At 47.5% G+C, this 26,662-nt stretch overlaps 1 protein-coding gene across 17 annotated transcripts in view; it reads left to right on the forward strand.

The window, feature by feature from the left end:
- The window catches only part of ZNF462 (zinc finger protein 462), a 139,981-nt gene that overhangs the window by 52,705 nt on the left and 60,614 nt on the right, over window positions 1–26,662 (forward strand). For 6 of the 17 annotated variants that reach the window (XR_007122153.1, XM_047698959.1, XM_047698956.1 and 3 more), the window contains 6 exons: window positions 3,010–3,259; window positions 3,808–9,425; window positions 10,222–10,386; window positions 12,013–12,299; window positions 15,493–15,611; window positions 19,854–20,045. Coding sequence is in view for 10 of the 17 variants with exons in the window: in XM_047698959.1 (XP_047554915.1) it covers window positions 3,040–3,259; window positions 3,808–9,425; window positions 10,222–10,386; window positions 12,013–12,299; window positions 15,493–15,611; window positions 19,854–20,045 (6,601 nt within the window). In the remaining 7 variants the exon portion in view is untranslated. The other 11 variants (XR_007122155.1, XR_007122154.1, XM_047698962.1 and 8 more) reach the window with 7 other exon arrangements.

Below are 26,662 nucleotides of genomic sequence, written 5' to 3' on the forward strand. Positions count from 1 at the left end.
GTACACAAAGGCAAATGGCTTTCAAAGGAGGCTCCGTCCTCCTCTCAGGGCTTGGTGCAGACATCAAATTGAAGGCCGTTCAGCTGTACCTGACGCTGGTTCTCAGCAGCCTGGAGATTAACCTCTTCTAAGGCTCTGAGCTATTTTTGAGGTAGAGACTGCAACAACATTAAAGCTAGAACCCATTAGGAAATCACTTTCATCATCTCTTCTTTTTCCAAATCAGTAGGTTTCCCCCCCCACCCCTGATCTCATGACCCTTTAATCTCCTTTGTAGCAGAACAAGGAGACTGTTGGTTTGTGTTTGCATCCAGTGAAGTTAGAATCCTTGATAACAGCTTCCGAAGACACCAAGATATTAGAGAACCGCATAGCGAGATGAATTTCATGTCTGGGTGGATGACTTAGTGCTGAAGGTGCCCTGCTTTCCTTGTGCAGAACCATCATTTTTGTTGATGTTGTGCAAACCGGGCTCAAAATTTCCAAAAGACACACAGCAGAAAGCCTTTTGTTGCGTTATTTCTAAAGGCTTGAAGTTTTGAAGGGAAGAGATTTTGTTTTCCTCTCGGGCTACACAATGGAGCTTTCAGAGAACCTCTTTTAAAAGGAATAGCTACAGCCTTTGTGTTGAAGGGTGTGTCTGTTGGCAGGGTCTGCTGATGCAGACAGACTGGCTGGTGATTAACAAAGGTCATTAGACTTTGGAATCTGGCAAGCAGAGTCGGATGGTATGTCTTCTGTGTGTGGAAGGACGACTCCCAAGAAGCCAAGGCATTCTGGAGGTCCCCCCCAGCCCACCCCCAAATCCTGCTGTAGAACAGGGTCTGGTCCAGGATCGTCCTGCCATAACCAGTCAGCTCTGCTGGGACTAACGAACAAGCTTATCAATCATGGGATAAAAGAACCTTCGGAGATCTTGGTGAATGACATTTGAGGAGGAGAAAGGTGCTGCTTTTGGGAAAGCAGTGCAAACAGTTCATTCTTTGTTGGGAGCAGAAGAGCATAGGAGGAGCCCAGCCTGTTCTTCTACTGCTCATTTCTGATTGTCAGCCTAGCAGAATCCCAGAGAAGCCATGTTGTGCACGGAAGAGAAGCTCCGAGCTAAAATGGCCGCTCCTGAAGCTCAGAGGACTAGGGCAGCTTAGTGAGTCTTAGAGCTTCGGTGACGCAGGAGCTCATATCTCTTGAAAGTGTGATAAACACATTCAGCAGAGCTGTGGCTTGTTTGGCTGAGATGAAAGGGCTAGGCTTGGGGGATGGGGAGTGCACACTGGATGGTCTGCTTTTTTCTGTGAAGTGTTCTAAATGCAGGAGTCGTCTGCACCATGGAAAAATTTGTTTTCAGGTCTAATGGACTGTGCGAAAGGAGAAGTGGGGTGGGGCCTCAGTGACGGCTGTAATTTGATCCAGAGCTGATAGCAACCTCTTCCACACAATTTGGGTTGGCGCTTAGGCATAAAAGCTTGTGTATCTCTCTCGAATGTTGAGACTTAGCTGAAAAGACTCTGGTGCACCGTTCAGTGTTTATTGAAAAAGGATAGATTGCTGGGTGAAAGAAGAGGAGGTAAATATCTGTGTCTCACTCTGCAAGCTCAGTCTGTCCAGAGCTGGACTTGCCAGAAGTTATTTTAGCAGGCTATCAGCAGGAGCATTCTTTCATAGAAAATCCACCCGCAATGGCTCCTTTCTCTCTACATTTGACACATCGCTCGACTTTGTTCCTCCTGCAGAATCAGTTTACCTTTTGCCCTAAAAGTAGCAAAAGTTGCAGTACAGTAGAAGTCTAGGAAGATCTGGCGAAGGCTTTAGTTCTTGGACATCTGGTTCTAGATTGCGGTGACGCAGTAGAGTTTGCGGTGAGCTCCATGAAGTAACTCACTGATTAAGATAATAACTGGGTATCTCAGCTCAAGATATGTATTACGATGGGATAGACTACACCTTCTAATACATTTTTAATTGCTTAATGGTGAGCCTCTCCGTTGAGTTAGTGGGAAGCTATCTGTGTCTCTCCGTCACCCAGCGAAGAACAGAGTGAAGGTAGCTGGGCAAATTTTGCTTTATTCTGCCCCAGGTTTGCAGCTTTTTGTTGGCAAGTACACACTGCATGTTTGTCAAGGAGAGGCGTAGGAAGGGAGTCGCGGCTTAGAAGCCCCTCTTCAAAACTGTGTTTGTTACCTTAATGTAAACCGAGGTATCAAGGTACAACTCTAAACTAGAAACTGGATTGTCATTTGAAGTTGGTGGTTGGAGAATCTCATGAGAAAAAAATAGTTTATGACCTAATTAGTTGGAGAAGGTGTTAGGTTGTAATTGGTAGATAGTAAAGAGCAAAATAACCATTTAGCTTATGAAACGCATACATACATGTGCGTGCGCACACACAACTAAACTGGGGAAAGGAGGAAAGAGGCATACCCCAATATCAGTTAAAGTATTAGAATAACAAAAGGCATAATAAAAGCTCTCTCTACCACCACCCAAAATTCAATACTATTTCACCATTTGGGGATGAAACATCAATGTTCTAATATTAGAACAGCTAATGAAGATTGAAATTTGTCCTTTTTTCTGTACAGACATCCTCTTTACTTCAGAGAAGGTTCTAGTCCCCCTCCCCCAAAAAAAAGGGTCCAAGCCAGAATCAAAGTCAATACTGACTTGACAAGAAATTTGAAATCAGTCAAGAAATTCAGAAACTACTAAAACTCTTGAACTGCTAAGGGTTTCCTTGACCAATGGCATTTGAAGATGTATTTATATCAAAGTGGAAAATGTTTATCTGGGTCCCCCCCCACCCGCCCCTACACTTTTTTGATGTTTGGATCTCAAGGACACTATCCCTGTTACGTCTGGTTGCATTTCTTTGGTGGACATTCCAACTGGCAAAGTTCAGTGTAAGATCTGCTGATACTAGAAATGTTTCTGTTAATGGACTTGTAGCCTCATCGACTTGGGATATTTAGCTAGTACAGTTCTTCAGACACTGTATTCTGACTTTTGTCACAGGTTCCTAATGTGAGAAGGTAGGCCCAGATCATGGAGGTGCTACAGTGTGATGGCTGTGACTTCCGAGCCCCATCTTACGAAGATCTCAAGGCACACATCCAGGATGTCCACACAGCATTTCTGCAGCCAACTGATGTTGCTGAAGACAATGCTAATGAGCCACGATCCGGGTCCATGAACGCCAGTAACCAGACAGAGGTGGAGTATTCTTCGATAAAGGACGAATTTGCAATCGCAGAGGATTTATCAGGTAAATCTTTGCTGATTCTGGGCGTATCTGATCTGTTTCATGGCGTCCCTCTAGTTTTAGCCTGTAGCCATGGGTCTTGGCACATGTGGCTTCTTCAGAGTTCCTTGCTCTCTGCGAGCTGTCTTTGCAATTAGGGCGTCACGTTTCTCTACCTGAGTGTCCTATGTTATTGTCCTTTTAGCTTCCTTTATGTCTCTTAGTTTCCTTTCAATTTGGAGAACAGGATAGTACCTTGTAGAATTCTGGGATGAATGTCACAGTATGGGAAATGCATCTTTTTATAGCCCTAGGGCACGTTAGTGGAGATGAGGTGAGTATCGTCTCTAAAGCTGAACACTGCGTTTTCATCTGTGAGAAGCGCTATGTGTGTGTTCATTAATGCTTCATTAATACTCTTCAGGGCCTCATCTGGAGATGTTATTAGGACTTTCGAATGTGATGTTTATTAATGAAGAACAGTTGAAAAGAAAAATTGATTTGCATGATGAAATTCTTAATTCTCTTTTGTTTGCTTTTCTGTTCTCACTTACCTCGTACTTTCTCTTTAGGTCAAAATGCAACTGCATTGGGGACCGGAAGCTACTATGGCCACAGTCCAGGATATTACGGTCAGCATATTGCCCCTAATCCCAAACCAACAAACAAGTTTTTTCAATGCAAGTTCTGCGTACGCTACTTCAGGTCAAAAAATCTCCTCATCGAACACACAAGGAAGGTCCACGGAGCTCAAGCTGAAGGGAGTTCAGCGGGCCCCCCTGTTCCAGGATCCTTAAATTATAATATCATGATGCATGAGGGATTTGGAAAGGTCTTCTCTTGCCAGTTTTGCACATACAAGTCACCGAGGAGGGCGAGAATAATTAAACACCAGAAGATGTATCACAAAAACAATTTGAAGGAGACCACTGCTCCCCTCCCTGCCCCTGCTCCAATGCCAGACCCTGTGGTCCCACCCGTGTCCCTGCAGGACCCCTGCAAGGAACTGCCAGCAGAGGTCGTGGAGCGCAGCATCTTAGAGTCCATGGTCAAGCCTTTGACCAAGTCTCGAGGCAACTTTTGCTGTGAGTGGTGCAGCTACCAGACACCCCGCCGGGAGCGCTGGTGTGATCACATGATGAAGAAGCATCGCAGCATGGTCAAGATCCTTTCCAGCCTCCGCCAGCAGCAAGAAGGGACTAACCTCCCCGATGTGCAGAACAAAAGTGCCCCCAGCCCCACTTCCAACTCCACCTATCTGTCCATGAATGCTGCAAGCCGGGAGATGCCCAGCGCCAACGTCTCCAACTTCCGGGGCTCCATCAGTAACTCCATCATGAGACCCAATTCTTCGTCCGCTTCCAAGTTTCCACCCGTGTCTTACCCTCAGATGAAGCCGAAGTCCCCTCACAACTCTGGCCTTGTTAACTTGGCGGAGAGATCGCGTTATGGCATGGCTGACATGACCAATTCCTCTGCTGACCTGGAAACCAACAGCATGCTGAATGACTCCAGTTCTGATGAAGAGTTGAATGAGCTAGATAGCGAGAATGGCTTGAATGCCATGGATCACCAGACGTCAGGCATATCTGCAGAGCAGCTGATGGGCTCGGACGGCAACAAGTTGCTGGAGACCAAGGGGATTCCGTTTAGAAGGTTCATGAATAGGTTCCAGTGCCCCTTCTGTCCCTTCCTCACTATGCATCGACGTAGCATCTCCCGTCACATAGAAAACATCCATTTGTCCGGAAAGACCGCCGTCTACAAATGTGATGAATGTCCGTTTACTTGCAAGAGTTCGTTGAAGCTTGGGGCTCACAAGCAGTGTCACACGGGTACAACGTCAGATTGGGATGCTGTGAATTCCCAGAGCGAGAGCCTTTCTGCTTCCCTGAACGAAGGTGTCATGTCTTATGAGAGCTCGAGCATCAACGGCAGAAAGCCGGGGGTCCTGTTGGATCCCCTGCAGCAGCAACAGCCGCCACCCCCGCCGCCACCGCCACCCCCACCACCATCCCAGCCGCAGCCACCACAGCTACAGCCGCCCCACCAGGTGCCAGCCCAGCCGCAGCCCCAGCCCCCGCCGGTGCAGCCGCCCCAGCCGCCCGTGCCAGCCCCACCCCTGCACCCTTACAAATGCACCATGTGTAATTACTCCACCACGACTCTGAAAGGGCTACGGGTCCATCAGCAGCACAAGCACTCGTTCTGCGACAACTTGCCAAAATTCGAGGGGCAGCCCTCAAGCCTGCCGTTGGAGAGCGAGACAGACAGCCACCCCTCTTCCAGCAACACTGTGAAGAAAAGTCAGACCTCAATTCTTGGGTTGTCCTCCAAGAACAATTTTGTAGCTAAGGCCTCTAGGAAGCTCGCCAACGACTTTCCCCTCGATCTATCACCCGTGAAGAAGAGAACGAGGATCGACGAGATTGCAAGCAACCTGCAGAGCAAAATCAACCAGACAAAGCAGCAGGAGGACGCGGTGATCAACGTGGAGGACGACGAGGAGGAAGAGGAAGACAATGAAGTGGAGATAGAGGTCGAGTTGGACAGGGAGGAAGAGCCCACAGAGCCGGTCATGGAGGTGTCCACATCCTTCTCGGCCCAGCAGATCTGGGCGAGAGACGCCGGCGAGCCCCAAAAGGAGCCCAGCTTCAGAAGCATCGCCCACGACTACAATGCCACCAACGGGGCAGAAATTGAGCTCACCCTTTCCGAAGACGAAGAGGATTACTATGGCTCCTCGGCCAACATGAAAGACCACCAGGTTTCCAGTACTGCTCTGCTGAACACCCAGACTCCCATCTATGGGACAGAGCACAGTAACGAGAACACAGACTTTGGTGACTCTGGACGGCTTTATTATTGCAAACACTGTGACTTTAACAACAAATCGGCCCGGAGCGTCAGCACCCACTACCAACGGATGCACCCTTATATCAAGTTCAGCTTTCGGTACATCTTGGACCCCAACGACCACAGTGCCGTGTACAGGTGCCTGGAATGCTACATTGACTACACCAACTTTGAAGACCTGCAGCAGCATTACGGTGAACACCACCCAGAAGCCATGAATGTACTCAACTTCGACCATTCGGACCTGATCTACCGGTGTCGGTTTTGTTCCTACACGAGCCCGAACGTCCGAAGCCTGATGCCGCATTACCAAAGAATGCATCCCACAGTCAAGATCAACAACGCGATGATATTTTCCAGCTATGTTGTGGAGCAGCAGGAAGGGCTGAATACGGAATCCCAGACACTGAGGGAGATTCTGAATTCAGCCCCCAAGAGCATGGCGACTTCCACTCCCGTGGCTCGCGGTGGCGGTCTGCCGGCTACATTTAATAAAAACACTCCTTCAAAGACCTATACTCCAGAATGTGAAAATCAGAAGGACCCCTCAGTTAACACTGTTGTCGTTTACGATTGTGACGTTTGCTCGTTTGCAAGCCCCAACATGCATTCTGTCTTGGTTCATTATCAGAAGAAACACCCGGAAGAAAAGGCTTCCTACTTTAGGATCCAGAAAACCATGCGAATGGTGTCTGTGGACAGGGGCTCTGCCCTTTCTCAATTATCATTTGAGGTGGGTGCTCCAATGTCTCCCAAAATGTCCAACATGGGTTCCCCACCCCCCCCACAACCCCCGCCACCAGACCTCAGTACTGAGCTTTACTACTGCAAACACTGTTCCTACAGCAATCGGTCAGTTGTGGGAGTGCTTGTCCACTACCAGAAAAGACACCCAGAAATAAAGGTCACTGCCAAATATATCAGACAGGCTCCTCCCACAGCTGCAATGATGAGGGGGTCTGAGGGGCCCCAAGGCTCCCCTCGGCCACCCGCCCCCATGCAACAGCTCAACCGCAGCAGCTCTGAGCGAGATGGCCCTCCTGTGGAGAACGAGATGTTCTTTTGCCAGCACTGTGATTACGGGAACCGGACGGTCAAGGGTGTCCTCATTCACTATCAGAAGAAGCACCGAGACTTCAAGGCCAATGCAGATGTGATCCGGCAGCACACGGCCACCATCCGAAGCCTCTGTGACCGGAACCAGAAGAAGCCTGCCAGCTGTGTGCTCATGGCCCCCTCCAGTGCGGAGCGGGACAAAGCGAAACTTCGAGCGCTCAAGTGTAGGCAGTGCTCGTATACCTCCCCCTACTTCTATGCACTGAGGAAGCATATCAAGAAAGACCACCCTGCCCTGAAGGCCACAGTCACGTCCATCATGCGGTGGGCGTTCCTTGATGGCTTGATAGAAGCTGGCTACCACTGCGAGTGGTGCATCTATTCGCACACAGAGCCCAACGGTCTGCTCCTGCATTACCAGAGGAGGCATCCAGAGCATTACGTTGACTACACTTACATGGCTACCAAACTCTGGGCTGGGCCAGACCCATCCCCTCCCTCCCTTGCGCTGCCCACAGAAGCCAAAACGTACCGATGCAGAGACTGTGTCTTTGAGGCCATGTCCATCTGGGACATCACCAATCACTACCAGGCATTCCATCCCTGGGCCATGAATGGTGATGAGTCGGTGCTGCTGGATATCATCAAGGAGAAAGATGCCATCGAGAATCCCCTCCCCCCCTCCGCCGAAGAGCTGGTGGGTCCCGTGAATTGCGAAAACAGCTTGCCCACTCCACTCCCTGAGCAGGACGCAGAGTGCCCAGATGACCCGAGGCTCTCCCCAGAGAAGAGCATCCAGCTGGCCTCGGCCAACCCGGCCATCTCGTCCACCCCGTACCAGTGCACAGTTTGCCAGTCTGAGTACAACAACCTGCATGGCCTGCTCACCCACTACGGAAAGAAGCACCCCGGCATGAAGGTGAAGGCTGCCGACTTTGCCCAGGACATCGACATCAACCCCGGCGCCGTCTACAAATGCAGACACTGCCCCTACATCAACACCCGCATCCACGGCGTCCTGACGCACTACCAGAAGCGCCACCCGGCCATCAAGGTGACCGCCGAGGACTTCGTGCACGATGTGGAGCAGTCCGCGGACATAGCCCAGAACGACGTGGAGGAGACGAGCAGGATCTTCAAGCAAGGCTACGGCGCCTACCGTTGCAAACTGTGTCCCTACACACACGGCACGCTGGAGAAGCTCAAGATCCACTACGAGAAGTACCACAATCAGCCCGAATTCGACGTCTTTTCCCCGTCGCCCCCGAAGCTACCAGTCTCCCTGGAGCCCGAGATGACCACGGAAGTGAGCCCCTCCCAGGTATCCGCTGCTGAGGAGGACATGGGAGAGGATCCCATGTCCACGTCGCACTTCTCCGCCTCGCATCTGGTCTCCCACACTGTGTTCCGGTGTCAGCTCTGCAAGTACTTCTGCTCCACGAGGAAGGGCATCGCCAGGCACTACCGCATCAAGCACAACAATGTCCGCGCCCAGCCAGAGGGCAAGAACAACCTCTTCAAGTGCGCACTATGCGCCTACACCAACCCCATCCGCAAGGGGCTGGCGGCCCACTACCAGAAGCGCCACGACATCGATGCCTACTACACCCACTGCCTGGCCGCCTCCCGGACCATCAGCGACAAGCCCAACAAGGTGATCATCCCTTCCCCGCCCAAGGATGACTCCCCGCAGCTCAGCGAGGAGCTGCGGCGGGCCGTGGAGAAGAAAAAGTGCTCGCTGTGCTCCTTCCAGTCCTTCAGCAAGAAGGGCATCGTGTCCCACTACATGAAGCGCCACCCGGGGGTGTTCCCGAAGAAGCAGCACGCCAGCAAGCTGGGCGGCTATTTCACGGCCGTCTACGCGGACGAGCACGAGAAGCCAGTGCTGATGGAAGAGGAGGAGAGAGGCAGCTTCGAGAAGGCCGAGGTGGAGGGAAGCGAAGCTGCGGAGACCGAGTGGCTCCCGTTCCGCTGCGTCAGGTGCTTCAAACTGTCCTTCAGCACGGCGGAGCTGCTGTGCATGCACTACACCGACCACCACAGCCGGGACCTCAAGAGGGACTTCGTCATCCTGGGCGGCGGCCCCCGCCTGCAGAGCCCCGCCTACCAGTGTAAGCACTGTGATAGCAAACTGCAAAGCACAGCGGAGCTGACCTCACACTTGAACGTTCACAATGAGGAATTCCAGAAGCGTGCCAAACGTCAGGAGAGGAGGAAACAGCTTTTGAGCAAGCAGAAATATGCAGATGGTGCTTTTGCAGATTTCAAACAAGAGAGGGTAAGGCTATGTTTTGATTTCCCTTCCCCCAGGAGGCCTCTCATCACTGGTGCCCACATGCACTTCTTCGTTGCCAGCCAAACTGCTACAGGCTTCCTAGTGACTTAGCTTTGCCAGAGAGCTCCATAAGTCAATTAAACGTTTCGAGCTTGATTAGCCCCCCATCCTAGGCTCGCCCTTCTCCACGGCCCCGCTCCCTCCCTCCCACTCTCCCAAGGCTCCCCCGGGGAGGGCCGGGGTGGTTTCTCTGTGTCTCCTTCCGCCAAGTAGCCTTACGTGAGGCCCCGTTACACGACGCCGCTCGCTCTCTTTCTAAGGCAGCTGTGGGCCGTCTCTTGGTGTCAGCCGTGGTGCTGGTCCGCAGTGTCTGCTACAGGAACCTACCATCTCCAGGAGTAGATTTGTCTGATTGGTTGGTTTTCGGTTTTGGGGTTTTTTTTGTTCGGTTATTTTTCCTGGTCAAGACGTTCACTAATGGCGTAGCTATGCAACGTTTCACCTGCGTGGTTGACACTGCTTTGAAAACCACCCGACGCGGTGGCCGTGACCATGACGCTTCTCCACAGAACTCTGCTCTCCTCACAAGTCGTAACATGTGTGGGTTCCGGAGACTTTTGCGTGGCAGGCAGCGCGCCACGGCTCTGACGACCTCGTTCTGTAAACACACGTCCGTATCTCTCCCTTGGTTTCTAACCTAATCCACTTTGAAATAAAGTCCGCTAGTAAGCGACAAGCGTAAACGCCGGCGTGCGAGGGAGGGCTCGGAGTACTGATGGCTACCACTGTATTTTACCAGCCTTTTGGTCACTTAGAAGAGGTGCCAAAGATCAAGGAGAGGAAGGTGGTGGGCTACAAGTGTAAATTCTGTGTGGAAGTGCACCCGACGCTCCGAGCCATCTGCAACCACCTGCGGAAGCACGTCCAGTATGGCAGCGTCCCCGCCGTGTCCGCCGCCGTGAAGGTGAGAGTCGGGGAGGGGGGAGGTGTGGATGAGCGGTCAGGTGTGTGAGCCGCTCGAGTCACTGATTAACCCCCCCCCCCCCCCGCCCACCTCCCCCCTCCCCCCCCACCGTTGCGCAAAGCAGCTCAGGAAAGGGCGTCCCAGGATGTGGGCATTCCTGAGCTACGCTTGGATCGGTCTGGCTTGTTTTGATTTTTTTGCAGGTTGGACCCTCTTCATCTTTCGTGTCTCAACTCGGTCGCGTTTCGATCTGGTTCCCTTCCACGCGGATAGTTTGGTGGAAACGGAAGATCCGGGCCTCTCGGGACAGGAGGCTTTGGGTCGCTCTTCTGTTCTGCATGTAGTGCCGTTAGGTGTTACGCTCTTCCAAGTTGCCCAAGCTCTTGAGAGGAATCAAGTGGGTCCTGTTCCCATCATCTTCTGCTCCTCCCACTGCCTGACTTCTTACTGTTCTCATCCTGCTGATGGTGCAGAGAGCCCAGGAGAATCTTTCACTTCTTATCCTGGGTCCTCTGAGGAGCGTGAGATACATGAAATCTAAAACTATGGGCCTTTGAGTCAGAGTAGGCCCCAGGAACCCCTTGCCCTAATTTGGCTCCTTTATCCCTTTTTTACCCATATGTGGCTGACTGGTGTCTTCTCTCCCTGCCCCACCTTCGATTAGGCTGCCTGTTTTGGACGTCATAATCCAGAGAGCAGCCACAGTTTCGGGGACCTGCCTTCCAGGATATGGCTAAGCACGGATTTTTGAGCAGAGAAGTTAGTTAGTTTGGGGCTTGGCTATTTCTCTCTAGATACGTGAATATGTTTTCATTATTGGCCTTTCTCCATCTGGTGACCTGTTTTTGCCCATGTAACATGGACATAAAGTCTCTGCTTTCCTTCGCTGAAGACAGAAACCCCTCTGGCTCCCAGCACAACAGTGGCCCCTGGGGGCAGCGGCAGTCAGCCTCTTCCGTGCCACCACAGTGTGTCCCAGGCTTGTTTCTTGGAGTCACTCGAGGGAGACAGAGCAGTTCTTCGTGTGTAATCAGTAACCCAAGGAGTCACCTCCAAACACGGGTATCTTAAACTCGGGCTCCTCAAGTTTTTCAGTCGATCATACAGCAGCCTCCCATTCAGTGGGTTAAGTCACTGTACGCAGGGTGGGGAGGAGCATGGGTGGCAAAGGGCAGGGTCCTTCCCTTTCCTTCATTTCCCGAGGATGGCCCACACTGGCTCCTAGATGCCCAAACCTCTCTGCTGTGTTTTCCTCTTCCTTCCTTTCTTTTCTCTGAGCCATAACCCTAACCCTGCTTTGTGTGAGTTCAGGTGGGATGGCAATTTGAATTTTCGTTCTAAGATGGGAGCAAAGTGAGTGAATGGTCTTCACAGTGGGAGAGCCTCTCTCTCGTGTTTCCCAGGCAGTGGCAGCCTGTGCCCGGACATGTTGCCTTCACATCACCACCACTGCATGGCAGGCGGGTTTGCTCTCCCTCTAGGGGGAGCTGGAGAGGCAGGGGAGGAAGCTTGAACTGGAGATGCTGATGAGTTTGGGAGAATGAAGGGAGAGGAGGAGTGCTGAAGACGATGATGATGGATATTTATTTTGTTGGTGGGGCATGTGTGTGTGTGTGGTTCTCTTAGCAGGAGGCCGAAGACCCTTCCCACTTGTTCCTGGATGGATTGGAAGTCGCCAAAGATGCCAGTGGCACCCTGGTGGACCGGGTGGATGGTGAACACTGCTTGCTTGATGGAATGTTGGAGGATGAAACCCGGCCGGGGGGATACCATTGTAGTCAATGTGACAGAGTCCTGATGTCCATGCAGGGGCTGCGTTCTCATGAGAGGAGCCATCTGGCCCTGGCCATGTTTACCCGCGAGGACAAGTACAGCTGCCAGTATTGCTCCTTTGTTTCTGCTTTCAGGCACAAGTAAGTGCTGTTGCATGCCCGCAGGTGGGGAGGAGGGAGGTGTCCTAGCGGGAGGCAGCTGAGCTGGAGCAGGGGTTGGGGGGTAGTGAGGTGGGGGGTGGGTGGAGGCGTCCAAGAGCCCCACTGAGGGCTTTCGCCTGCTGCTTAGGTTACCTTGAGCCTCAGTCACCCCGTCTGTCAAATGGGGCTAAGAGCCCCAGATTACTTAACATTAGACGTGGCAAATACAGGTCTTTTTCACAAGTGGCTATTTTGGAGGCCTTGCTCTGATTTACAAAAGACTAGAAAGTAGAGGAATTTATTGGTGTTATCCGTCAAATATTCATCCAGAACCTCATCGTCATTTGAGGAAGTAAAGTTCCATTTAGGAAATTGAGGGTCTATGGAGGTAAAATTAGGACTATTCATTCCCTGTTGTGACCAAAGAACCATTGCTTGAGATGTTTCTTAAAAAGACCTTGAAAAGTAAGGAGGTTCCTGATGCCAAGAGGTGCTTTTGAAGTAAAGGGAGGTTGAGTCAAAGAAGCTGCCTGAGGCCCATCACAGCTTTGGAGTCATGGATTTGGAGTATTGTGACTGCCATTTGGGGGTGATGGGAAGGGGGATGGTTCCGAGAAGAAACCACCTTTTATTGCCTTTCTCTGAACTGTCTGAGAGGGATACGCGATGAGCAATGTGTGCCACCATCTTGGATGGAGGTGACCGATTAGAAGACTGACATGCTGTTTATCTTTAGGATGATTGAAAGTAAATGTTGGGTTGGTTGCTTCTTAAAAAGATAAAGTGCTGGATAGTTGTTGAAAGCTGGAAGGAGGCAATGCTTGTCCGGAGGGTAGGATGGGTTACAGATCCTGAATTCTACTGAGACTAATGTCTCATCTTTGTTGTCAGATCTGTGTGCCGACGTGAAGCTTGTGTAGTTCTCATCAGTTTAAGAAGTATGTATTCCCCAGCATCTGTCCTGCTTTCTGACACCCAGTAGAGGCTCGGCAAATCCCTGTGAATAAATGGATACCCCTGTGCTAGGCAGTGTGCTGGGGACTTGGGGGCGTATATGAGGGGCGTATAAAGATGAAGAGGCCATGGTCAGGGAGCTAAGGGAATTTAGGGGCTAGGGGAGTTATAAATAAAGCAAGCACACAAATGAGGCAAAACAAGGCACATATCTTTCAAAAATGTACAGTAAAATGCTATGAAATTTCAGAGAAGGGTAATGTGACACCCACTGTGGAAGAATTGAGAAGGTTTTATGGAGTAGGGAGCATTTGAGTCAGGTCTTAAAGTCGGAAGACAGGGGGCGCCTGGGTGGCTCAGTGAGTTAAGCCTCTGCCTTCCACTCAGATCATGATCCCAGGGTCCTGGGGTGGAGCCCTGCATCAGGCTCCCTGCTCAGCAGGGACCTGCTTCCCCCTCTCTCTCTGCCTGCTTCTCTGCCTACTTGTGATCTCTGTTAGTCAAATAAATAAATAAATAAAATCTTAAAAAAAAAAAAGTCAGACAGGACTTGTATAGTTTGGAATGGGCGTACAGCATGGTAGAAGGGATGAGATCATAAGCCCGTGGAATGGAGCATGAGGCTGGTGGGTGCCGGGCTGGTGGTCTAGTCTGACTAATCTTTAAGGTATATGTAAAAGAATAGGGGAAGATAGAGTACGAAGACTTGAGTAGAGACCATATTTGGAGTCTTTGAATGCAGAATTAAGACGTTTTAATTTACATTACCAGCAAAAGGAAGACTGAAATGAGTAGAGTCATCATAATTGCTGACATTTACTAAGACCTACTATGTGTCAGGCAGTGTGCTAAGCGCCTTCAAGTATTATCTCTTATCATTCTTAAGTCAGCCCTGTGAGGTACGGTCCCACTATGTCTCCATTTTGTGGATTAGAAAGGTGAGGAGGTTTATTTATGTAACTTGCCCAGGCCATTTGGTTTATAAGCAATAGCTGGGATTTGAACCCAGGCAGTCTCACTCCATAGCTCATGCTCTTGAGTTGACAAAAAGATGGGAGGAACCAATTAGGAGGCAGTAATAGTAGGTAATCCAAGAAGTTAAAATGGAACTTTGGGAATGGTTGAAAGAAGTAGGATCTTAATGATTTGGAAAAATTGACTATAATATAGGGGATGAGGGATGAGAGACAAAGTAGAGGGCAAATGACACCCAGGTGTTCCGTCTGGTTGACTGAGAATGGTGGAAGGAAAGAAGGAAGAAAGCAAGGAAAGGAGGAAGAGCTGCTGTTTGGAGGTGGCCGGGGGTACTGATGGTTTTGTTTAAGGGCTGGTTGAATTTAAGAAAGCTGAAGGACACCCAGAGGGAGATGTCAGGAAGTGATTGAAAGTGCAGCTTTGGAGCTCAAAACATTGTGTATTTAAATGGTAAGCAACACCATTCCCAGATGAGTCATTTAGAAAGGAATCTAGTTCTCTGGGGTACCGATTCAAATTAGAACACCTTCCCACACCTTGTTTGGGAGATTTATTATTTTTTAGACTGCTGATTATTAGGAAATACTAGGAGTTCACCATAATTAAATAACTTCTTTATAAGTTGCTCTGGAAGACTGAGGTACAGCAAACATGGTAGTGTTTATCAGAAGGGATAAGTGGCCTTTGGATCACAAGACTTCTTTGAAACCTACCTTCCAGTTGCCTCCATATTTACAAAGATGTTGGAGACGTGACAGCCCATTGCAAGTAGTTCAACTACCTTGGAATTTCCCTTCCCCTCCTGAGTGTTCACCATGAATACAGAGTTGAGATTTTAAAAGAAAGCCCTTTCTAAATGCAAAATTTCTCTAATTTTTTTTTTTTTAATAAGTTAAGGGACTATTTGATAGGCACTCCTCACCACCTTGGCAGAAAACTTGCATTCCCTGGTATTTCATCTTTTCTCTTTGGATGCCCTCTTCCGATTATACATGCTTCCAGGGAAGGGAAAATGTTCCCACTGCCACGTATCTCAATCCAAAAAGGCTCTTGCTATCTTCTTGCCTTGAGCCCCTCCCTTTCAAGTAGGCATGACCACTCTTATCATTTTTGTCATTGTTGTTTTTGGTTTGGGTAAGCACCATGGTTGAGCAAAATGACTTTGAGCAGCTTAGAAGTGGGATTGCTGGAAAAGGGCAGGGAGAAAAAGGTATGTAATTGTTAATCCTGTCCTGTTTCTCTCTCTATTTTTCTTCTCATCAAGCTTGGATCGCCATATGCAAACCCACCACGGACACCATAAACCATTCCGGTGCAAACTCTGCTCCTTCAAGTCCTCCTATAACAGCCGGCTGAAAACACATATACTCAAGGCTCACGCTGGTGAGTTGGCCTTCCTGATGCAGGAGTCCTCTGGATTTGAAATCCTATGGTCTTCCCTGAGCGAAAGTCAAAGTCTCTTATCCTGCACATGAGAAGAAGTTATTCTTGACTTGGTTGCTTATTTATTTCTATTTTAATCTAATGAAAAAACCTAAAGAAAAATTATAGAATAACCTGAAGCCAAAATAAGCCAAGGGTGACCAAGCCCATGTCACCTAAGTCATAGTTGAGATGTGCTACTAACAGGCTTTGTTTCTGTTGTTGTTGTTGTTGTTTAAAGATTTTATTTATGTATTTGCCAGAAAGAGACACAGCGAGAGAGGGAACACAAGCAAGGAGAGTGGGAGAGGCAGAAGCAGGCTTTCTGCTGAGCAGGGAGCCCAATGCGGGACTTGATCCCAGGACCCTGGGATCATGACCTGAGCTGAAGGAAGATGCTTAACAACTGAGCCACCCAGGCACCCCTGTTTTTTGTTTGTTTGTTTGGTTTCTTATAGGAATTTCTAAATTACCTAGCCTTTTTTTTTTTTAAGATTTTATTTATTTATTTGAGAGAGAGAGACAGAGAGAGCATGAGCAGGGGGAGGGGCAAAGGGAGAGGGAGAAACAGACTCCCCTGCTGATCAGGGAGCCCGATGCAGGGCTTGAACCCAGGACCCTGGGATCATGACCCAAGCGGAAGGTTTAACTGAGTGAGCCACGCAGGTGCTCCTACCTGGCCTTTCTAATGGAAATGCATGAACTGTTAGCATCTACTGAAGATAATTCCCAACTAAAATGAAAGTATAATCTTGAGGAAGTTCAAAGGGACAGAGTCCCTAAGACATGCAAGATTTCTCATGAGATACCCTTAAATACATTTCCTTACAAGAGATAAGAAATGACTTGGGTCCTGAGTGTCCAGAAGTTGTGCTGGTCTCTGTTACTCTTTTGTTCCATCTCCTCATGCTTCTGTCATGAACAGTCCCTTACCCGCCAGGCTTGCACTAATCATGTTATATCCATCCCACTCATTAATCCTCATGGCAGTCCTAAAGGGTAGGTGGTGGTGTCCCCCTCATCGTCAGAGGAGGATATAAAAATTAAGTGACCTGTTCAAGGCCATATAACCCACTCACTAAGAATTCGACTTCAGAAGAACAGCCTGCATCTTTATCACTGACAAGAAGCAGATAGCCTCTCTTTTTTGCATCTGATGGAGGATGCCTGCTGGTGGCACAGGAGAGCTCAGGCAGGAGAGGAAAGAGGTGTGGTGCAGGGAAGGTGCTGGAGAGGGGTCTGGGGGCCTCTCCATGGTGTTCTCAGCCACACCTGGAAGCCTGACTACACATACACCCTTAGTTAGAATCCCTCTCCGAGGTTTTATTTAAATTTTTTTTTTAAGATTTTATTTATTTATTTGACAGATAGAGATCACAAATAGGCAGAGAGGCAGGCAGAGAGAGAGAGGAGGAAGCAGGCTCCCTGCTGAGCAGAGAGCCCGATGTGGGGCTCGATCCCAGGACCCTGGGACCACGACCCGAGCCGAAGGCAGAGGCTTTAACCCACTGAGCCACCCAGGCGCCCCCCTCTCCGAGGTTTTAATCAGCTTTCCTGGTGTTGGGTCCTGTCGAACTGGCCTCATGGAATAAAACTCCTGAAGCCATCCAGCTGTTCCCAGCCCCACTGGGCATGGATGGGATGGGGAGACTGGTTTTAGACTTCTGTTCGTATTTTTATACTTTCAGGAAAAGTCTACTGAAGCTATGGAGTAAGAGGCTTCAGGGTTCAGACCGCTCTTCTGTGACATGTGTGCATATTTTAAATTCTTCAGCTGGGACAGCATCCTGGAGAGTCTTTCTCACAGATCTCCACCTTGGCCAAAGCGCTGTTAGCAAGAGGAGCTGGGTAAATGACTTGGCCTTGTGCGAAGGACTTTAAGAAAGTACCAGAGGCTGCCTGGAAACTCCAGGGCAGTGAGGTGACCACGCACACGGTCCTTCTGTGCTCACTGGTTGGTGAGAAGGAAGCATCCATAAAGAGAGGTGGAATGCTAGAATTTGTTTCTCTGCACACCTGGGAACCTTGCTGTCTGTGGCACGGCATGCAGCCACTTGAGAGCAGCTTGGCTTGCAAAAAGCCAGTGCGTTTTCCAAAACACTCGTGTCATCTTGTCCATGCTAGGTGGATTGTTTTATTTTAAAGGGTAAAAGTCACATAGACAAATCAAATAATATCTGGATTTGAATTCTCTCTCATGTTGTGCTACTTGCCACTACCTAACCACTTCATGCAGCCAGACTTGCATTAAAAAACTTAAAAATGGAATAAGAAGGGCCGTGGTATTCTATACAATGATTAATATATATTGACATGTGTATTTCTATGTTATATGATAAATGATATTCTATATATCCATATTTATTATAGTAATAGTTAACTGTTGACAACCGGGCATTATCCGGACTCCCAGAAAATGGCTGGGGACTGACTGAGGTTCTGGTCGGGGTCGTCTGACTTTGAACTTCTCTTCCATCTTGGGCTGTAGTGTGTTGCGTCACTCAAGGTTCTCTTCAAGGCTTTCTTGGAAGTACGTGCTATGGGAGTCATCAGTGGCAACGCGGAGGCTGAGTGCAGAATCTGGGTTGCTGCGCTCACCTCACATGTGAAGACATTGAGTCATTTTCAAGGTTGGGCAGGGAACAACCCATCTCAGCTGGGTCAGAGCAAGCAAAAGAGGTTTACCTTCTCATTCCTGCTCCGCGGCTCTGTCCACAGGTCCCCCTCACTGGCCCACGAAACTTTCCTTGCTGAAGGGCCTTTCTGCTCCTTTTTTCCCCTCTATTTCCTTCTCTTTCCTTACCTCTGGTTTTAAAATTTCGCCTTAAAAAGAAATGTAAAAAAAAAAACAACCAAATAAAAAACCAACCTGCTCGTTAGAGGAAATTTGGAAATGAAAGAAGAAATAAGAGTCAGTCACCCCATAATCTTATTCTCTAAAGACCACTGTTGTTCACGTTTGATAACACTTCCTTTCAACCATGGCCTCTATAATTATTTTTAACAGTTGTGATTATAAGTGAGTCAAAAATACATCGTGCCTTTCTATTTGTTTTTCTGAAGATCACTATTTTATTTTCTGTTACTTTTTATATTATTTAAGAATTTATTTTAATGAATTACCATTCATCAGGAAGCTGGTCCATATTTACTTAATCATTTCCTTATGGCTGGAAACCCTGTATGTTAAAGGATATTTTCTTAGTATCAGGTTGGAGCAGTGCAGATACTGAGCTGCAAGCATGAGGATTCACATCCTTTTGTTAGAAAAAGCAAAATTGCTTTCTGAGTCAATCAAACCAGTGTTTGTCCCACAACATAAGCATGTCCATTTCACAGCTTGGCTTTTTAAAATGCACTTAATTTAAAAGCTGACTTCGGGCAAAGGTGAGCCATAGTCTCATTTGGTCACTGTGTTTCCATGGTATAAAAATAATTAAAATAAAAATGCCTACTTTTACTGAAATGTCCTGTTTATCAAAGAATATTGGAGATACACATGTGCTTATACATATACAACTCTCTCTTGATTTAAAAAAAAATGACTTACTTTTACCCATTTCTCTGCACTATTGATTAGATAGGGGCATGGAGTTTTATGCTGAGGTTTGTGAACTGGTCCAGAAAAACAAACTAGGATGTGTGGAATCAAGGAGGTGTATAGTCAGCAAAGACGCAGAGAATGAAAATAGCACAATGGAGTTTGCACTTAGTTACCCTGTGCTTGGAAAGCCACTGATAGGCCCTTGAAATAAGAATTAAGCATATTATATTCTGCAGATGATAAAAAGCATCCTTGAATGAAAGCCGACGTGGTCATTTCTAGTGGAGAGAGAGAGAGAGAATGAGAGACTGGAACCCTTTCTGAAGGAGGGATCGTAGACATTCAGTTTCACTCCCTGTTGGGGAATCCATGCATGGGTTTGTCCCTGTAAGTAGAGCATGAAATGAAAAGGGACCAGGTCACCTGATTATGGAGCTCATGGAAGAGTTTCAGTCCCAGAGGAGCATTGTGGTTGTGGGAAGGAGTGGGTAGCTGGTCTGTGAGGCTTCTTAGACCCTGAAACTTCAGAAGTCGCATCTCTTGCGTGAATTAACTGTACTTCATCTCTTGTGTGAATTAACTGTGCCATTTTGTTTTCCACCCCACCTTATACCCTTCCCTCCTTTCCCGTTCTGCCCCTTACCGCCATCTTCTTCCAGGTGAACATGCCTACAAGTGTTCTTGGTGCTCATTTTCCACCATGACAATCAGCCAGTTGAAGGAACACTCCCTCAAGGTCCACGGAAAAGCCCTGACCCTCCCCAGGCCACGAATTGTCAGTCTGCTCTCCTCCCACGCTCACCACTCCTCCCAGAAAGCTACCCCAGCCGAAGAAGTAGAAGACTCTAATGGTAATGAGGGGCTTGCGAGTGCTAGCTCACCACCCAGGGCGGAGCGGGGCTGGGATTAACTGCCAGTCATTCTTTCCAGAGGAAAACCTAATACAAAACCACAATGGTTCAAGTGAAGGAAGAAATGTGGAAAGGTGAAACGCTATAGACATTGGAGTGGGAGGGTGAGGGGCCCTTGGTGACTGTCTGGTGCCGTGGCTGAAATGTCTCTCTGGACCGTGTGAGCGTCGCTCATGGAAAGAGTGCTCCGTGTGCATGGACTAGTGTTGGGAGTCTCCCGTGTGGTTGTGAGCAGGAAAGTAGATAGGATACCAGGCAGGTTTATCTCTTTGTTTACTTAGTTATTTATAGTATGTGTTGTTCTTAAAAAAAAAAAACAAAAACCTGAAAAACAAAAAAACATGTGGCATGAAGAGTCTGGCGGGGGCATACTACGCTACACAGAATTCAGAGGAGGAGACGGAAGGGGATGGGGGGCAAGTCTCTTTGATCCTGTTGCAATTTAGGGGTCATGTTATGATTTCTGGTAGCCAAAGGTTGATGAGGAAGCGGCAGCTGAGAAGAGGGTTTAACTGCCAAGGTTTGGAGCTTCAGAAATGCAGAGAGCCATGGAGGGGTCTCCTCGCTGGCGGTGTCCCCCAGTTGTGGGGAAGTGGCAGGTGTGACATAGTGAGCCAAAGGACAGCTTATTGTTTTGACCAGACCAAGAAGCAGAAGTGTTTTAACTGCTCAGCTTGCCTCTGGGGATTGCAGAAATCAGGTGCTTAGGACAGAAGGAAGTGTACAGATTGTCGGGGTCTGCAAAACCCCAGAGCTGCTCCCTTCCCTGCTCCTACAGTCACCAGACATCTCCTACCAGCTCAAGTTCTTCCCAGCCTGGGAACACACTGTTCCTGAGGTCTACTGTTCTGTTCTCGGGAGGAGCTTAGTGGACTGGAAGGAAACTTCATGGGCTCTTGGCAACAGAGGATTGGCTTTGAGTCTGACTTCTCTCGATGCCAGTTGTATTTTCCCGGGCACTTGTGGCTTCCACACTCATGTAGGCTTGGATGATGATACTGTCTCCACCAACTATCTGGAGAGAGTAAAGAGAAAACGTCTGACACATGATGGGTATTGAATAAATGGTCATTTTACTGCTGCGATTCTCATCCTTTGCAATTTTGGCCTTGGGGGCCATTGATAACAAGTGTGAATTTGGGGTTATTTTTAATGTAAGGGTTTAAAAAGAGAGCCTCTTCAGGTAACCTGAAGATTTGACAGCTCAGCATGTCAACATGGCCTGATTATCAGATTATCCAAAGAGTAAATGAGTAATCTTCCTTCCTGAGGTCTGCAAAGAGACAGCTGTGGGAGTAGAAGGGAAGGCGAGTCCCGAGGCTAAAGCTGCCTTTACTGAGTTAGGGAACTTGGTGGCCTTGCCTTTCCAGCCGTCAAAAACTATGTAAAACACAAGAGCTCCTTACTTACCGGTATTCTTGTCCTAAAGGACTTTGACTCAACAAGAAAGGCTTGTTATTTTGACTGTGGCTTGTAACAAAGTGGATCTCCTCGATTGTTGTGTAGTAGTTCAAAGTGTGGGAGGAAGCCAGGTGTGCGTTGTTGTTTTCTGGGGAGACTTCGAGTCTCGGAGCTGGGAGGATGGGTTGGGGCAGAGAGCCTATGCAGAAGGGGACAGGATGTTCTCTTTGCACCTTGAGATGCTGTTCATTGGAAAAGATGGGTATAGAGCAACAAAGGGCAAAATGTCATTTGATGTGGATTATAACATCTTTATTCATATGATTTTTAATTAATTGCTTTCTCCTGAAATGGGAAACTACACCTGCAGAGCCATTTGGGTGAAATCAATGCATCTACACGCCATTTCCAGCAAGGGCTCTTCCTGGGACATTTCTCCCCATGTCAGACCTTTATTTCTTTTTCCTTTGCTCTCCTCCCTTGAACAGTGGGCCTCAGTCACAGGGCAGGGGACTCCTGCGGACCAATCACTCCACCTGTGTCCATACTCTGCCAAGGACTGTGCTCTGTACGGAAGAATCTTATACAAACACAGTACCATCCTGGTCCTCTGACAGCTTAAAACCAAATATTGAGAAGATATTGTCAGCCTGGGTTTGAACCAAACATAACCCTAAGCCTGAGTTCGAAGCTTTTCAGGAGTGATTTCGGAGTCTTGAAAGTGAGACAAGGTTGGGACCTTGGGGTGGGTGGTCGCGGAAACACGATAGTAGAATGTTGACTCTCTGCGGAACATACAGAGGGTCTGTCTTTAGTCAGTCACAGGAAGATAATTTGCAATATGTAGAAGTGTTTTCTTTTCCCTTCTATAGAAAGGACTCAGCAACTGTGAAAGCCCTGGGTGGCAACTAGTGAGGCCCACACAGAGGTCATTGGACTTGTGCTGGTTTTAATGTATATAAATAACTTTTATCAATGGGTCAGCAGTGATTGGTTTAATTTGATGGGGGGGGGAAGCTTCATTAGAAGGTAGGTAAACAGAAAGAAGGCATCAAATGGGCTGTTCTCATGAGTGAATAATTCTGTGGAAAGAATCGTAGTTTTTTTGTTTAATAAACATTTTCTCGAGTCCTTCCCATAGGTCTTGTGTAGCTTTGGATGCCCAGGAATGACTGAAGAGGTTGAAATTGGGAGGACTATTCGCTAGGGAGCTAATAATGGTGGATTCCTAGAAACGACTAAGTCTGGGGGATGAAAAAACAGCTGTGGGGCTAGACAGTAGCCTGTAAATCATGCCTTGAATGGTGTTTGAAACACGCATGTGAAATCCAATTGCACATTTTAATAGGGAGAAGCTCTGGGGCTGTTGGCTCTCAGTTCGGGTTTCCCACACTGCAGATGCCAGGACACTGTGAACACTAGCACCAAAAATGTGTTGCAGGCCTGGGGGGAGTAGAGAGCTATAAAACCAGGGAAATCACCAGTGTGTCCTTGGCTTTTCGATTCCCTAGCAAGGGATGGGAATAAAACTGGTTGACATGCTCACTGCTGTGTGCCGTGGTCAAATGCTTGCAGTCTTGAGAGCGAGCCAGTCTTCTCTGGCAGGAGGAAACGGGATGAAAAAGAAGGTTCTTCCAAAGCTGCTTTCCCTCCTAACCCAGAGGGAACCGCTGCAAGGGAGGGAGGGGAGCCGGGAGGGCAGAAATGAGAAGGTGGAGGGGCGATTTCGCCACATACCTGTTCTGTACATAAACAGAGCTCTTGGGCTCTGGGCTGTCCGTCTTGACATGTCTCACCAGCACGCGAATCCTTTCTAGCTTCTCCGTGATTGGTTTTTTGGAAGAAAGAGCGATGGCTGCGCTGCGGTGGTTTTGTGTGTAGGATAATGGGAAATGACACGTAATTGCTATTCTAAACAATGCATTAAGGGGAGATCGTAAGGTTGTCAACAAAAGGAAGTGCTCTGCTGTGTTTGTGTTTACTGAGTTCCTTCTCCTGCCACAGAAAATGTAGGACTGGGTTTTAGCACACTTTTTTCCCCAGTCTCTGCTTTCAGGACAGAAAAATACATGGACACACACCTCTGTAACATAACAAAGAAGCTAGAATAGCCTAGTTGAGTTAAGAGATGTGGTGAGGTCTAGAAGCTGCATGGTACACGGGCGGTGGCCATGTCATTGGAAATTGAGCTATATCCTTAATACAAAGTCAGGCCAATGGTGACATTTCATTATCTTCCTCCCTTGAATGTCCCCCAAAGAATGGATTATTTTTGTTTTTCTGTCTACCCAGTTATGCTGCATGGAATTGCCTGCTTTAGAAATTAGCTACTGTGCTGCGTTTAAAGCAAAAATGAGACACTAAGAACAGGGACAAAATAAATAAGGTGAATGAGGATGACATAGTTCTTTAGTCTATGCCCTAATGATAACCTAGGGAGAACACCATGAACCTATGGTCATGACACCTTTCTCTCTTTATGGCATAGGTCTTGGTACAGTCCACCCAGTGGAGAAGTCTTCACTGTTAGGAATCAGAAGAAGAATGTTGTAAGGAGCTTTGTGATTGTTTTTTTCTGATAGAATTTTTCAGTTGGCTTTTCTATTCTAAACTCTAGAATAATGCTTGATAAGCACATTTTTAGCCAGATATCTCTCACTAAAGAACTGTAGGCACTTCTTGTCATAGCAGAGTCTCGTGCATTACGTGCTGAGTTTACCCCCATTCCAGAGTGGCCTTGCTAGCATATAATACCGATGCGTGCCACTATCTCTGTGCTTGCTACCCCTCTCTACCCCCCAGCATCTAACTTCTGCGTTTCCACTCCCAGTGCCTTTGAATAGGTTCTCCTGGGAGCTTGGAAGGATTTCCTCCCTGTCTGCTTCTCTCTCTGAGCCTCTGACTTTCACTATCTCTGAAGACTGACTTTTATTGGCCCAACCTTCTACTCTGGTAACTCTCCTATTTGTCATCTTCTCAGGGCTCTCTTTGTACTTGTGGATATGTTGCTGGTACTGTCCCATAATTTTCTGATGGAAGCAGTTAGCTGTAGGTCCATGTTAAATACCAGCTTCTTTTGAATGACCAAGGATTTCTTGGAGACATCACAGTTTTCAATCCAGTTAACTGTATTGAGTCTCTTATGTCTAACTCACTCCACAGAACCAAATTAGGAGGGCACATTTCTTTCATTTCCATTTAAGAGTCAAGTTCAAAAGGCAAACATTCTAAAGATGAAATCTCATGGACTGCTTTAACAGAAATTTCTGATACATGCTGCAAGAAGAAGAGATCTACCTTGATGAAGTGTTTTAAACTTGCCCTTGTTCCGTGCATAACAAGATCTTCTGTAGGGTGGGAAACCGAAGGTTGAAACAGAACATAAGCCTTTCCAACCCTCAGGAGGAGACAGTGTAGCAGAGGTGGAGAGGAGTCACAATACTCAAGTGGTCACCTGTTTACAGAACCAAGTATATACAATCATGGACCCCAGAGTGGGTGAGCTTGTTCTCCATATCTCCCCAGTGTTTGGTTGCGGTGAAATCCAAATTCAAAGAAGCTATAGGATAAAACTGACCAACAAAACTCATGGATTGATAACATTTTCTATTCTTCCTCAAAATTTTACCCACCAGGATTTTAACATAATATATTCACTAGAAGAGACTCTTTTATGAGACTGATACTGGTCCATTTCTACACAAATCAGGGATTGGCCAACTTTTCCTGGAAAGGGCCAGATAGAAAATATTTCCAGCTTTGTGACCCATACCGTCTCTGTTACAGCTATTCAACTGTGCCATTGTAATGTGAAAGTAGCCATAAGCACTATGTAGATAAATGGACACAGATGTGTTCCAATAAAACTTTAAGTACAAAAACAGGGAAGGCCAGATTTGGCTTATGGGCATTGTGTCACTGACCTCTGCCCTTGGTAATGGGTGGGGTAGAAGGCAGGGATTACAGCCATACCCATGAAATTAATCCCGTCTTTAGCAAATGTCATCATCAAGCTTTATATTTAACAGGACTATTCCTAGATGCCACTTGCAATGTAACTTGACCTAAATTTATTCTTTATTTCATATATGAAATGTAGGGCATTGGATAGAATTTTTTAAAAATTAGCACATGAATTACATTTAAGCTTAAAAGAACGTCTTCTCTAAGAATTATGTTGAGTCTAGCGCCAAGCTATCAACTCATTTAACCTTGACTGCAGCAATACTTGACACTTAAAAATTAAGATCTGAGATGCCTGCTTTTCAAAGAGAAGCTTTTCAGATTTCTAAATAGGTCAAACATAAAATTCAACCTTTAAGAGGATCCAATTAGTTGCTAGGGTATCAGACCTTCCACACAGGTTCCAATTGCAATCAGATTTCTCTTGGGGTGAAGAAAAGAAGAGGTGGTTTCTTTAAAAATGACAATAATGAAGTGGAGACTCTAGAGTGAATAATTGTGAAGTACAAAGATTTCCATTGTTTCCAACACATGGGATACAAGGCATCATTTTTAATGGCTTGACCGTAATTTTTAATAGGTTCCGCTGGTCACAGAAATTATCTGACCAGAGAAGACTAACCTTCCCTTTTTGACCTCAGAACTTCTACATGAAAATGTGATCTAGAGTTTATTTTAATGCTTATTACAAAGAATGGCATTTCTACTAGAAAAATTCAGAGGTTTGCGACACCAGCGAGGCAGTGATACAGTGATTCTGGATCTCCCGTCGTATACCCAGCGGTCTTCAGTCATTAAGCTGTTAGAACTTGGCAACCATGGCAAACACGAAACCCCCATAATCACCACCACCCCGAAGTTGTGTATCACGTGACCCACCCTTCCCAAAGAATCCACCTGCCTGAGATTTCTGTGACTTTGTGAATTAGCCACAGTTTCATGTGCCAAGGATTGAAAAACATTTCAAGTGTAAGTCTTCCGTGTCCTGGGAATTTAGTCAACTAACCCATCTCCCCCTTCTCATGCCAAGAAAAACATTTGTTCCTCCGAAATCTAAGCATATACTACTGACCTCACCCAGAGCTAGTTCCTAGCAACGCTGGAGTTTGCTTCCTTACTCCACGTCTGATTTTGGCATCTTTTGGTGGATGGAGATGTTACCTTAAGTCTCCTGGAACCTATGGTGTGGAAAG

Source organism: Lutra lutra, chromosome 13 (assembly GCF_902655055.1).
Source record: "Lutra lutra chromosome 13, mLutLut1.2, whole genome shotgun sequence".
NCBI classification, from domain to species: Eukaryota; Metazoa; Chordata; class Mammalia; order Carnivora; family Mustelidae; genus Lutra; species Lutra lutra.